We start from the raw sequence: 13,967 nt of genomic DNA, 5'->3' as shown, positions 1-13,967 counted from the left end.
AGTAGTGATCATAATATGATTGAGTTCAGTTTCAAATTTGAAAAGGAGAAGCTGATAGCACATGTATCTATACTTCAGTGGAATAAAGGAAATTACAGTGGCATGAGAGAGGAACTGGCCCAAATTGATTGGAAATCTAAGCTAGTTGGAGAGACGGCAGAGCAGAAATGGATGAAATTTCTACAAGAAATAAAGAGTGCGGGACAGATATATTCCAAGAAAAAAGGTTATGAATGGAAAAATGGCACAAATGTGGCTAACGAGAGAGGTTAAGGCTATAATAATAGCAAAAGGGAAGGCATACGAGAAGCAAAAATTAGTGGGAAAACAGAAGACTGGGAAACTTTTAAAGTCTTACAGAAAGAAACTAAGAAGGTCATTAGGAAAGAGAAGATGAATTATGAAAGGAAGTTGGCAGATAATATACAAAAGGATACCAAGAGTTTTTTTTAAATATATGAAGAGTAAAAGAGACACTGGTAGATAAAGGACCAATTGAAAACAGTGCGGGAGAGATTATAATGGATAACAAAGAGATGGCAGAGGAACTAAATGAGTATTTTGCATCAGTCTTCACTGTGGAAGACATCAGCAATATACCTGATAGTCAGGGGTATCAGGGGATAGAACTGAGTTCAGTCAAGATTACTAGAGAGAAGGTGCTCGGGAAGTTACATGGACTAAGTACAGATAGGTGGTCTGGACCAGATGAAGTGCCCCCTTGGGTTCTGAAGGAGGTGGCTTTAGAGATTGTGGAGGCATTAGTGATAATTTTCTAGGCATCAATAGATTCTGGCATGCTTCCAGAGGACTGGAAGGTCACAAATGTGGTTCTGCTGTATAAGAAAGGTGGGAGGCAGCATAAGGGAAATTACAGACCTATTAGTCTGACATCGGTGGTCGGAAAGTTATTGGAGTCGATTCTCAAGGATGAGGTTATGGAATACCTAGAGGTGCATGACAAGGTAGGTCCAAGCCAGCATGGTTTCATGAGGGGAAGGTTCTGCCTGACCAACCTATTGGAGTTTTTCTGAGCATGGATAAGGGAGAGGCTGTGGATGTTGTGTATTTAGATTTTCAAAAGGCTTTCGACAAGGTGCCGCACAAGAGGCTGCTTAATAAGATGAGAGCCCATGGAATTACAGGAAGGATATTAGAATGGGTGTAGCATTGGCTGATAGGCAGAAAGCAAAGGGTGGGAATAGAGGGATCCTGTTCTGGTTGGCTGCCGGTTACCAGTGGTGTTCCACAAGGGTCGGTGTTGGGGCTGCTTTTTACACTGTATATCGATGATTTAGATTACGGAGTGAATGGTTTTGTGGCTAAGTTTGCAGATGACACCAAGATAGGTGGAGTAGGGAGCATTGAAGAAACAGGAAGGTTGCAAAGAGACTTAGAGAGCTTGGGAGCATGGGCAAAGAAATGGCATGAGATTCAATGTTGAGAAATGTGCGGTTGTACACTTTGGAAGTAGAAATAAAAGGGCAGATTAATATCTAGATGGGGAGAAAATTCAAAGTACAGAAGTGCAAAGGGACTTGGGGGTCCTCGTGCAGGATACCCTAAAGGTTAACCTCCAGGTTGGATCGGTGGTAAGAAAAGTGAATGCTATGTTGGCATTCATTTCAAGAGGTATAACGTATAAAAGTAAGGATGTGTTGATGAGGCTCTGTGGGGCACTGGTGAGGCCTCATTTGGAATACTGTGTGCAGTTTTGGGCCCCTTATCTTAGAAAGGATGTGCTGATGTTGGAGAGGGTTCAGAAGATTTACGAGAATGATTCCTGGAATGAAAGGGCTTACATACAATGAGCAATTGTCGGCTCTTGGGCTGTACTCACTGGAGTACAGAAGAATGAGAGGGGACCTCAGAAACATTTAGAATGTTGAAAAGGACTGGACAGAGTGGATGTGGCTAAGTTGTTTCCCTTGGTGGGTGAGTCCAGGACTAGAGGGCACAGTCTTAGAATTAGAGGGTACCCATTTAGAACAGAAATGAGAAGAAATTTCTTTAGCCAGAGGGTCGTGGATTTGTGGAAGTCATTGCCACATACAGCTGTGGAGGCCTGATCATTGTGGGTGTTTAAGAAGGAGATTGATGGGTATCTAATTAGTCAAGGTATCAAGAGATATGGGGAAAAGGCCAGGAATTGAGGCTTGATGGGAATAGTTTAGCTCACGGTGAGGTAGCGGAGCAGACTCGATGGGCTGAATGGCCTACTTCTCCTTTATCTTGTGATTTATATCACTATATTTCCTAATGGTAAAGTTGCATTTCAAAGAGCTAAGGTACACCAATAATGCTTACTGTGCTCCTATAATACTCATCCTACCCATTCCATCACTTGTGACCCACTGGGTCAGAATATAAACTTCAGCTGAAAGCACATGGCAAGTATTGGGAAGGAGGTGGACAGTGGTGTTTAAAGTACATTCTGCAATGTGGTTGCTAATATCATATACACTTCTGCATGCTACAGTGATAATAACCAGAAAACTTTAATATTGGTCTGGAGACAGGGTTTCACTGTGTGAAATAGCTCATGGTTCTTGGTATGCTTGTTACAATAGAGAAAGCTCCAGGCACGGGAAGAGCTGTCTAGCAAAACAGGCGGACAGCAGGTTCTATCACACTCAACAGGAGGTAGTGAGCCCATAAAAGGTCGGGGAGGTCTGTCAGCTGCTGCTAGTCCTCAGCAATGGCCTGCACATATTGTGCCAGACAGGATGCAACCCCAAGCAACTCCACTGCTTGCTGCAGTCCTCCAAGGTAATAAGTAGAGGCTACCCAGAGTCACACAACACAGAAACAGGCCCTTTGGCCTACTATCAATTACCTATCTACACTAATCCCATTTACCAGCACTTGGTCTAGAGTCTTCCACACCTAATCAAAACCAGAAGACATGGATTTAAGGTGAGAGAAAGCTTTTTCCACACAGAGGATCATTGGTACACAGCACAAGCTGTTCACAGGAATGGAACCTTGCCATACCCTGGGGAGTATCTCTATAACTCTCTCAGGTTCCCTCCTCTGTGCCAAAAGGAAAATAAACCCAGCCTATACAATCTCTTGTGAAATGCTCAAGCCCAGCCAACATCCTGGTGAAATCTCCTTCGACCCACTCCAGTGCCTTGTGGAGAGATCCAACAAGATGTGCAGTAATGAGATTACCATCTCATCGATGCAAGGCACACCACCAGAGGCAGAGGTCTGCAGCTCTGACATATGCCTTTAAACAGTATGGGTAGGGGATGGTGAAGTGTTTGGATTCCAGGAGCAGACATGCTACAAAAAGAAAAATCAGTGCCCTGTAGGGTACTGATATGCAGGGTTCTAGGTGTCGTAGCACCTGCCTATTTACACTACCTGATTTTCTATTGGAGTCTTATGAACCAGGTAATTTTGAAGTTATGGCTCAAAAGGCAGCAACTCTTGGCCAATTTAGGTAATTAACCAATAGCTGTTATAATAACTAGAATTTTGGGGAAAAAATCTAACCATTAGTTTTCAATTTAAACTCAACAAATAATGAAATCATTGTATATTTAAGTGTAAGAGTTCAATTATATTCAAATGCTTAAGTACATGATGCTCAATTATCAAGATAAACCATTTCCTTACCATAGTCTGTACAATATTTCAATATAAAATTTACAACCAATAATAGACATTTAATTCAAAAGGGGCAAAATGCAACAAAATTCTTAAAAATTATATTACATTATCAAAGGTATGTGGCTTTGGTGGGAAGTCATCTGGTGAAAGGTTATCAATCTCTTCCAGCGTTGGTATTTCATCTTCTGGTTTTAGCTCCCCTTCAAACATATGCTGTAGTAAGGCATCAACTGTCTTGTATCCTACAAATAAACATTTTTTCCCCATTATCTTAATTACCAAAGTGTCATTAAAGAAATTGATGATATCAAGGGAAAATAGAAGTCACACAAGAGACTTGCATAGTCTGTTTTAGTTTCTTCAATTAAGTAGTTGCACAAAATGTTAGGAGCAACATGTGACCAAACAGTTTGTGCAGTCTCACGCATTCAGTGCGCAGATCAGGAACTATGCATTAGGCATTGCCTGCTAATATCTTTGAAGAAAAATTACAGGGCACATCTATGGGCATATAAATTGACAAAAAAAAAGTGGAAAGCAACTAGTTTTGAGTAAAATAAAAGTCAACAACACTTGTACATGAACCACTACATGCTCAGAATATCACAGAACAGTTGGACCCAGGTTAGAATCCCATAAAATAAGCAGTTAGCCACAATTTCTTACCAGTCCACAGAGGAAATTAAAAAAAAACACCAACCTTGGGGAAACATTCATTCATGCAAATTAATTTTCTGGCAACTAATTAAGGTTAGAATAGGAAGTTAAATTTAAAGGTCATCTCTGCACTGATCCTCAAGCCAGGTTCTGACAGGAAGGTCATTAGTCCATCTCTCACATATGACCTGAGCATTTTGTGTTGTCTCACTAGCAGGCAAATTGCTTGGTTATGGCACTCCATGGTTTGTAAGTGGGGCAGGAGGAATTCATCCATGTAAAATTTTCTACTGTGCACTTTTCTTTTGCAGGGAAAAGTGCCTCTTCGTATTACAGTAATGCTGTTTACATCAGGAAGTAAACAGTTGAATGCTACAACTATTGCATATAATCTCAATTAACTAAGATTAGTTATCTGTACAATGACAGTAGATGGATCGTTGAAGTGAAGATAATACACTGATTGATCTTGCTCCCTTCCGACGAGAAGATGGTAATAAAGTGGAGTGACGCAACATTCAGAAGCTGGTCTACAACCAATTAACACTGCACTACAACAACTATCCTTATTACAGTTGGACATTGAAGAAGCTTCTTTCAATGAAGCAATATCATTATACAAAGATATACTTACTAATTGATGCTATTCTGAATCTCAGTCTGGATTTCAAATCAGTGTCATCAATGTTGCCGAGATCGTTTTCATTTGTTTCCATAACTTCGACTAGGTTTCCAGCTGGACGGTCCCTAAATTAATTGTACATTAAAAAGGGTGCCTGGCCCATGAAAACTTGCAATTACATGCATCTAACTCTGTTGTACTTACGCACAGTCTCCCATTCCAAGCTCTTGAATTTTCTTCTCAACAGCAGTTTCGACAGCACTCCTGGACAATGAGTATTCCACAAAAAAAGCTTCCAAAACAAATGCTATGAAGATACTTTCAGAGAAGGAGTGAGAAAAAAGTCAGACATGTTCATATCAACTATTGCATTATTGCAATTAAAAATAAAAACATATCAGACTTACTTGATCAGTATAATAACAACCACTATATGAAAGATGACAAAGAAGATCCTTGCAGTTAAGTGAGTTACCTTCACAAATCCAGTTGCAAGAGGTATTATTGTTAAGGAGTCCAAGTAATGAAAACAAAAATCATAATTGATGAAAACTTAATATGATTCTGTCCGCAAAAATGGAACATTTATTTCAAATATTTATGAGGCCTGTCCACCACGACAATTTAATGGTTATGTCAAACAGCAAAAGCACTGCAGAACAAATTTCAATCCCCTCCGGTGGCACACAAATTTGAGCAACACACACAACATGCTGGAGGAACTCAGCAGGATCTATTGAGGGAAATAAACAGTCTAAGTTTTGGGTCGAGACTCTTCATCAGGACTGGGAAATCTGCAGAATCTCTTGTGGCACACATTTTTGATTTTAGAAGAATCTCAAAACAAAATCTGGTACCAGGCCATGAAATCCATTAAACCACTGTAAAACTGCAAGTAGATCACTCAAATATTTCAATATAACATTAAATTTTCCTGAAGTTTTTTTTTTGCAGTTGGTCCAATTATCTGTCTTCAATTAAATCCCTATACTTTATAGCTCTCCAATGCCTAGCAGTCATTCCCATCCTTCTAACCACAATAAATCACCCAATTTAAGAAATTCATCTAGCTCCTTAAATTCCTATTTGTTCAAAAAATCCAATTTATCAATTTATTTTCTTATATATATAGGGCCTGCTTCCGTCCTTCGGCCCAACTTGTCCATGCCGACCAAGATACCCCATCCATGCTAGTCCCATTTGCCAGTGTTTGGCCCATAACCTTCTGAACCTTTCCAATCCATGTACCTGTCCAACTGACTTTTAAAAGTTATTGTACCTGCCTCAACCACCTCCTCTGGCAGCTCATTCCACATAAATACCACCCTTGGTGTAAAAAAAAAAGTTGTCCCTCAAATATATCCAAAAACTGATTCTCTTAAGATATGCCAGACTTTCATTAATGATATCACAATTCTTGCATGGTTTGTCTCTTTGGGAATCCCGCTCAATGCAACTCAAGGAAGTTTACAAAAATCTGGAGGGGTTTCACAATTTCAGAATTACATTGGATCAACTATTATTTGTTAAAAGTCCAGAACACAGAAGGGCAATCAAGCACAAGCAATTCAACACCAACTTAAAGGAGGTGCATGTACATAAATCATGTAATTTGTAAAATTAAAACAGAAAGTGCTGGAAAAATTCAGCAGCACTACAATATGGTTTCCTTCTCAATATAGTTAGTAACGCAGTAACCATCTTAACAGTGAGTTGCATCAGGAAGGTGAATATTGTCAAGGATGCCCTGCCACCCTGGCCATTCCCTTTTCTCTCTTCTACCTTCTGGGAGAAGATACAGGAACCTGAGAACCCAGGTGACCAGACTCAAGAACAGCTTCTTCCCCACTGCTGTCCGACTTCTAAACCAATCCTCTCTTTAGCATCCCCTTCCCAGTGGTGCTGTCACATTCCCAAACCCTCAATTCTGTTATTGTCATTTTAGCATTTCTTTTTGCACTACTATACTTTACACCATTCAGTTTTTTTTTTGCACTGTTGCCGTTATGTATTGTTGTATTTATTATTACTAGGTTACTCTTTACTCTGTGGGCTTCATGCAAGCAAAGAATTTCATTACAATCAGGTGTCTATGACAATAAACCAATAAAGAGTTACAATTCCAATACAGGAGGAAAAAGGACATTATCGTTTGAAAATGACGAAAGGATATCATGCCACTGATTGACCACTGTCAATTCAATCAGTAAAATGAAGGATGAAAGAAGATTATTGAAGTTATTCTTGCAATATCTAAGAGCAGCAAACTGTGAACCCTTCAGTGCTGGATTCCCACAGTACTTTGCTGCAGGATCACTGGAGTTAGCACCGTAAAAATGGATCCTCCCTTTAAATGCTTCCATTCCAACTATCGCAAAAATGTAGTACACAACCTTAAAAAAAAGAAATGCATTTAAAATCACATTTAGAATTTAGTGATCCAAAAACCTAAAAATATATCTTTCCTTACCACAAGTAGTCCTGCATAGGTTAGCATTGTGGGTATAAGATTTACCAGCGTGTTGAGCAAAATCCTGAATCTGCAAAAGAAAAAGCACAGAGACATTAAAATAATGACAAAGCCAATACTTCAGAGCTAGTGCAGAAGTCTTCACTTTGGTAACTTTCGATTAATTTTGTTCCAACAAGTTTCCCTCTTCTGCCATAAAGCCAAGACAAAAATACAAGGTACATATTCAACATTAACAAGGTGGATGGTCAGTCCTTTCCCCCCAGATGTAGGGAAACTTTCCACTTGCATGAGAGGAGAAAGATTTAAAGAGGACTCAAGGGGCAAGTTTTTCCACACACAAGGTGGTGGGTATATAGAACAAGCTGCCAGAGGAAGTGGTAGAGGCAGAGGCAGGTACAATCACAATGTTTAAAAGACATTTGGATAGGTACAAGGATAGGAAAGCTTTAGAGGGATATGGGCAAACACAGGCAGATGGGACTAACTCAGGAAGGCACTATGGCTGGTATGGACCAGTTGGGTTGAAGGGCCTGTTTCCATGGTGTATGACTCTACCAATTCAAATGCTTTTGCAGACAGCTTTGAATTCGGCAACACAGGTATCACGTTCACTGCTGTTTACACAACAACTGTAACATCAGTGCCAAGCTAAGGTTTAAAGACAAAGCTGCCATAGAGAACACTTAATGGTGTTTGCCATTAAATGAATATGCCCTTGCACATGGGTTTGTAAGATTATTTCATGTGGCAGATTACTGAAAGCACAAGTTAAGGAGTTAGAAATGGCTGGTTTTCCTCAACCTGGTTTTCTTAACTTTACGATCTTTCCGTCTAATTAGTTATCAGCACAAGGATGGGAAGTGCAAAATTAGAGCTTGTCGATTCAACGTGAAATCAGGCAAGAAAGAGATCCAAGGATTGATCACAGGATGATTAGTCACATTTTTAATTATCCATTTAGAAATCTTCAGCTCCCCTATAGCTTAAAGGACTGGCGCCCAAAACTTGCAGTCAATAGTGCGGAAGAGGTCACTCATTTATTTTGAGGGACTGGACCAGAGTAAAATGACCAAGACCATTCTGGCAATTTTAGTTTGTAAGTACATCAAATTGTCATGAATTAATTCCATTCCAGGCAGACAATATGATATTTGCTTGGATATTTAGGCTTGTCCTCACATTTGTTCTTCCCTAGAAGCTGCTGTAGCGTTAGTACATAAACAGCAGTGGGAGCCATTAACGTCATGCAGAGTTCAATGAGCTCAAAGTCTGGGCCATTTGTTTTTAATATCGAGAGCAAAGCTCTTCTGGGAAATGCAGACTACACACTGAATTCATATTTCAAGTACTTGCCTGTGCAGCAAAAACAGCACGAGTCTCAGTTCTACCAATGAAAAATTTGTGGATTAATAAAAGCCTTCTATCCCACAGAGCACTCCCTGCTCTTGAGTTACTTTCATTATTTACCCAAAACATTACTGGGATTAAGAGTGAAGTGTTTATTTTGGGGGTGGGACATTAGGATGTGGAAGAGGTAAAAAGAAGTCCAAAGTCAGGAAGTCCCTGTGCCTGGGGAGAAGTTATATTCCTAGAGCTATTTAAGTTATTTGTTAATGATGTAGGGATATGTTGTCTGTTGGTGTATCATATCTGACATTACAATGCTTAGCATGCACATAAGCAAAGCCCCTTTACAAAGATATGATGGCCATGTAAATAGGCAAACTAAAATATGCAAGATGAAACATTTTATTGTAGAAAAAGGCCATAAAACAGGAGTAATGGGTCATGATTCAATGAGTATTTCCAGTTATTGGAGAGAAAAAAAACCCAGCCAGCATTCACAGCTTTGATGATAAAAAATGCTTTGAGAACAATTGTTCAGACATCAAAACAATTAGTGCACAACTGTCATCAATAAGGCCCATCCAATACCAGGGAGCATTTGCAAGACAAGTCAACTAGGTCAAAGTTTACTGACTTTGAATTTTAAAAAAATGGGTAGTCTTTTCTCTTGATATGGCATGATTACCAATGGAAAGGCTTGGAAGTTTCAAATGAAAACCAAAAGGTAATTCCTAGTTTGAGGGGTGTAAGCTATAACTCTCTAGCCACAGGTGAGGTCCCGGAGGACTGGTGAGTAGCTAATGTTGTTCCATTATTCAAGGAGGAAAAAAGGGATAATCCTGGTAACTATAGACTGGTGAGTCTCACATCAGTGGTAGGGAAGTTACTGGAGAGGATTCTTAGGAATAGGATTTATGAGCATTTGAAAAACCATGGCCTAATTAGGGACAGTCAGCAGGGCAAGTCATGTCTTACTAACTTGATTGAGTTTTGAGGAGATGATGAGGGTAATTGATGAAGGTAGAGCTGTGGATGTTGTCTACATGGATTTTAGCAAGGCGTTTGACAAGGTCCCTCATGGGAGGCTCATCCAAAAGATTAAGATGCATGGGATCCACGGTGAATTGGCTGTATGGATTCCGAACTGGCTTGCCCGTAGAAGACAGAGGATAGTGGTTGAGGGAACTTATTCTAGCTGAAGGTCTGTGACTGGTGGTGTTCCTCAGGGATCCGTACTGGGACCGCTGTTTGTGATGTATATAAATGGCCTGGATGAAAATGTACATGGGTGGGTTAGTAAGTTTGCAGATGATCCGAAGATTGGTGGTGTTGTGGATAGCGTAGAAGACTGGCAAAAGGATACAGCAGGATATAAATCAGTTGCAGATATGGGCGGAGAAATGGGGTCCAAGTTCATAGCTCCCTGAAAGTGGTTATATAGATTGATAGGGCGGTAAAGACGGCATATGGCATGCTTGCCTTCATTAGTCGAGGCACTGAGTTCAAGAGTGAGGAAGTTATGCTGCAGCTTTATAAAACTTCAGTTAGGCCGCATCTGGAGTATTGCATTCAGTTCTGGTCACCCCATTATAGGAAGGATGTCGAGGCTTTGGAGAGGGTGCAGAAGATGCTGCTTGAATTAGAGGGCATATGCTATGAGGATAGGCTGGACAAACTTGGGTTGTTCTCTCTGGAGTGGCAGAGGCTGAGGGGAGATCTGATAGAGGTTTATAAGTTTATGAGAGACATAGATAGACAGCCAGTATCTTTTCCCAAGGGTTGAAATGTCTAATACCAGAGGGCATGCATTTAAGGTGATGGGGGTAAGTTCAAAGGAAATGTACGGGGCAAGTTGTTGTTGTTGTTGTTTTTACACACAGAATGGTGGGTGCCTGGAATGTGCTGCCTGGGGCAGTGGTGGAGGCAAATATGAAAGGGCTGTTCAAGAAGTTCTTAGATAGGCACATGAATGTGAGAGAAATAGTAGGATATGGACATTGTGTAGGCAGAAGGGATTAGCTTAGTTGGGAATTTTGTTACCAATGTAACTGGTTCAGCACAACATTGTGGGCCAAAGGGCCTGTTCCTGTGCTGTACTGTTCTATGTTCTAAACAGAGGTCCAGCAATTAAGTTTCCACACACAAGAGACAATATGGGAATAAAGGCATTAAGTTTTAAAGTAAAAGTAAACGCGCTTTGTAACTTCAAGCACTAAATGGGAAACAGTACAATATTCAGAAGGTCAGGCGAAAACCTCCCTGGAGCATTGTGCGCAGTTTTGGTCTCCTTCCCCAATGAAGGATACACTTGCCATCGAGGGAATGCATTGAAGATTCACTTGACTGATTCCAGGGATGGCGGGATTATTTATGAGAAGAGATAGAGTTGATCAGTTCCGTATTCACTAGAGTTTCGAAGAACAAGAGGAGCTCTCACTGAAGTGTAGAAAATTCTGACAGGGGTCAAGGAGGATATTTCCACTTCCAGAATAAGGGAGTCACACTCAGGATACAGGATAAGTCACTTAGAATTTATCCCACCCGAATGGGTAGTGGAAGAAGAGACTCACGACGTTTAAGGATGATGATTTGAATGGCCAAGGCAGAGAAGGGAATGGACCGAGTGTTGGTAAATCAGTTTAGTGTGAATGGTGCTTGATGGTCAGCACAAGCCAATGTTATACAGCTACGACTATGGGATCAGGATAACCTTCTTCACTCAGAATGGTGAACCTGTACAATTCTCTAACACAGAAGGCAGCGGAGACCAAGTCCTGATTATATTTAGAGACACACGAGATGGCAGATGCTAAAACCTGGAGCAAAAAACTACTGGAGGAACTCAGTGGGTCAGGCAACATCTATTGAGTGAAATGGACAGACAGAGATTCGGGTTGAGACCCTGCATCTGTGTATATTATGTTACATGCCATACATATACAAATAAAACAAGGGGCACAGGGAGAGAGCAGAAATATGGTATTGAGATAGAGAATCAGCCGCAATGATATTGAGTGGCGGAGCAGGCTCAAAAGGGCTAAATGGCCAACCCCTATTCTCAATGCATCACAGATAATAGACGTGGAAGTTTCTCAAAAGTCAACTAGTTTTACATCAACTTGTTGCATTGTAAATGACTACCCTTTATTTAAAAACTCCAGCCTTTACACATTTACCTCTGGAAGCTGTCAATGATCCGGATTAATCGAAGTACTCGCAGGATGAACACAATATCCAAGATCTGTTGACTACTGTACCCACCAGCTGAGTTGGCAAAAAACAAATAAAATCATGAGTGCAATTGTTCTTCTTAATCACAGGACTGAAGCAAAGCTCAAGATGAAAAGTTTCATGAAGAAATGAGGGACTGAGGTTACAATCAGGTCAGCCACGATCTTATGAAATGGCAGAGCTGGGGTGAGCAGTATGTGGCCCAACTCTGCTCCTAATTCATAAGGAGACACAAGAGACTGCAGATACTGGAATCTGCAGCATGGTCTCCTTGTGGTGCAAGAACCCATAAAATATCGTATTGCGTTCATTTGCATTAAGCTTAGTCATTTCTGCATTAATTTCAAGATTTTAGAAAATACAGCAATACATAATCAAATACCTACATGACTTAAGTGCAGTATTGACAATAGTACCCAGCAGAGCAGCAACGATGATTATGGTATCAAACCTGAAAGAGTAATCAAAAACTTAATTCATAGTTTTGCATCCAGAATAAATAATTGATAATGTAAAAATAAAGTTACCAATTCCAAAATTGAAATCTGGCAAAAAATGCCCTGGGTTCATGTGCGTAGAGTTTCAGCAGAATTTCAATTAAGTAGAGGCTCAAAAACACCCATTCTGCCTTGGATATTAAAGGATTGGTCTCATCTCCACCAATAAAAATAGCATTTATAACAATAATAACATCGTATGTATAACGAAAACCTCTGCAAGAGAAAGAGAAAAAAAAACTTTTAATACGTTGTAAGAATCTTATTTCTCTGCCTAAAATGTGAAGCTCAATGCATATTCATTCACCCAAATGATCTATGCTGCACATTACACGTAAATCTGCTGGAGAGACCAGAAGGCTGCAGGAGACTGACCACTAAGCAGAAACAGAAGGAAATAAGGCAATGGATTAAGACTGAACACACGGCACTAGGAATGCTCAGCGGAGAGCTCAACTTTGAACCATCCACTGCGGTTGCATTTGATAGATGCTGCAACAGAAACAAGCCATTCAACACAACCAAGCCACTGCAGCCTAGTCCTGACTTAAGTAACCTTATGTTTACTTCCCTAGTCCTAATTTATGTGAATTTATTATTCCTGCATCCCAACATCCATATTTATAATCTCATCTTGATCACCAGTGTCTACCTTAACCACCCAACTCTGCAGGTGAATGCCACCCCCACACAACTCTGACATTAACCACATTCTCTCAGCCTGCATTAGATGAGAGAAGCACAGGTATGCCAGGTTAACCAAGGGAAGACAAACTGGCATTACTGTCACAGGTGGAAATTTGCTGCAAGTCAGAGCCATAGAAAGAAACTGCACAGAAACAGGCCCTTCAGCCCACCAAGTCCGTGTCAACCATCAATACCAATCCCTTTTATTACTCTCCCCACGTTCTCATCTGCTCCCACCCGATCCCACCACTCGCCTACATCCTGGGGCAATTTACAGTGGCCAGTCAACCTACCGACCAGCACGTCTTTGGGATGTGGGAGGAAACTGGAGTACTTGGAGGAAACCCACACGGTCACAGGGAGAACATGCAAAGTCCACACCGACAGCACCAGAGGTCAGAAATGAACCTGGGTCTCTGGTGCTGTGAAGAAATGGCTCTACTAGCTACGCTACTGTGCTGCCCAGGCATACAGGAAAGGGAGAACACCCCAGGAAAAAATTAACTATCCATTATATGTTCAATACATCTCACTTTTATGATAGGATGTACATTTGGACTCAGAACAGTACAGCACAGCAGCAGTCCCTTCTGCACACTATGTCTGCGCCAACCAGGATGCCAGTCTAACTAATCCCATTTGCCTGCACATGGTCCGTGTCCCTCTGCTCCCTGCTTATTTATGTGGCTGTCTAAATACCCCTTAAATGTCACTTCCACCACTTACCACTTCCCCAGCAGCATGGTCCAGGAACCTACCACTTTCAGTGTTGGGGGGGGAGGGAGAGAAGAGGGAAACTTGGCCCATATATCTCCTTTCAACTTTCTCCCCTCAC

General features: G+C 40.9%; 1 protein-coding gene across 2 annotated transcripts in view; it reads right to left on the bottom strand.

The window, feature by feature from the left end:
* Nucleotides 1-3,602: 3,602 nt before the first annotated feature.
* Nucleotides 3,603-13,967, bottom strand: part of tpcn3 (two pore segment channel 3) — a 34,070-nt gene continuing 23,705 nt past the window's right edge. For both annotated transcript variants that reach the window (XM_052024881.1, XM_052024882.1), the window contains 9 exons: nucleotides 12,476-12,661; nucleotides 12,335-12,399; nucleotides 11,894-11,981; nucleotides 7,368-7,437; nucleotides 7,071-7,290; nucleotides 5,305-5,395; nucleotides 5,102-5,215; nucleotides 4,910-5,022; nucleotides 3,603-3,860 (listed from right to left, as the gene is read on the bottom strand). In XM_052024881.1, coding sequence (XP_051880841.1) covers nucleotides 3,715-3,860; nucleotides 4,910-5,022; nucleotides 5,102-5,215; nucleotides 5,305-5,395; nucleotides 7,071-7,290; nucleotides 7,368-7,437; nucleotides 11,894-11,981; nucleotides 12,335-12,399; nucleotides 12,476-12,661 — 1,093 coding nt within the window. In that variant the 3' untranslated portion in view covers nucleotides 3,603-3,714. The remainder of the gene's footprint in view (nucleotides 3,861-4,909; nucleotides 5,023-5,101; nucleotides 5,216-5,304; nucleotides 5,396-7,070; nucleotides 7,291-7,367; nucleotides 7,438-11,893; nucleotides 11,982-12,334; nucleotides 12,400-12,475; nucleotides 12,662-13,967) is intronic.

This window comes from Pristis pectinata, chromosome 10 (genome assembly GCF_009764475.1).
Source record: "Pristis pectinata isolate sPriPec2 chromosome 10, sPriPec2.1.pri, whole genome shotgun sequence".
Classification (NCBI taxonomy): Eukaryota; Metazoa; Chordata; class Chondrichthyes; order Rhinopristiformes; family Pristidae; genus Pristis; species Pristis pectinata.
The sequence above is the reverse complement of the archived record's forward strand: the minus strand, read 5'-3'. Positions and strand labels throughout refer to the sequence as shown.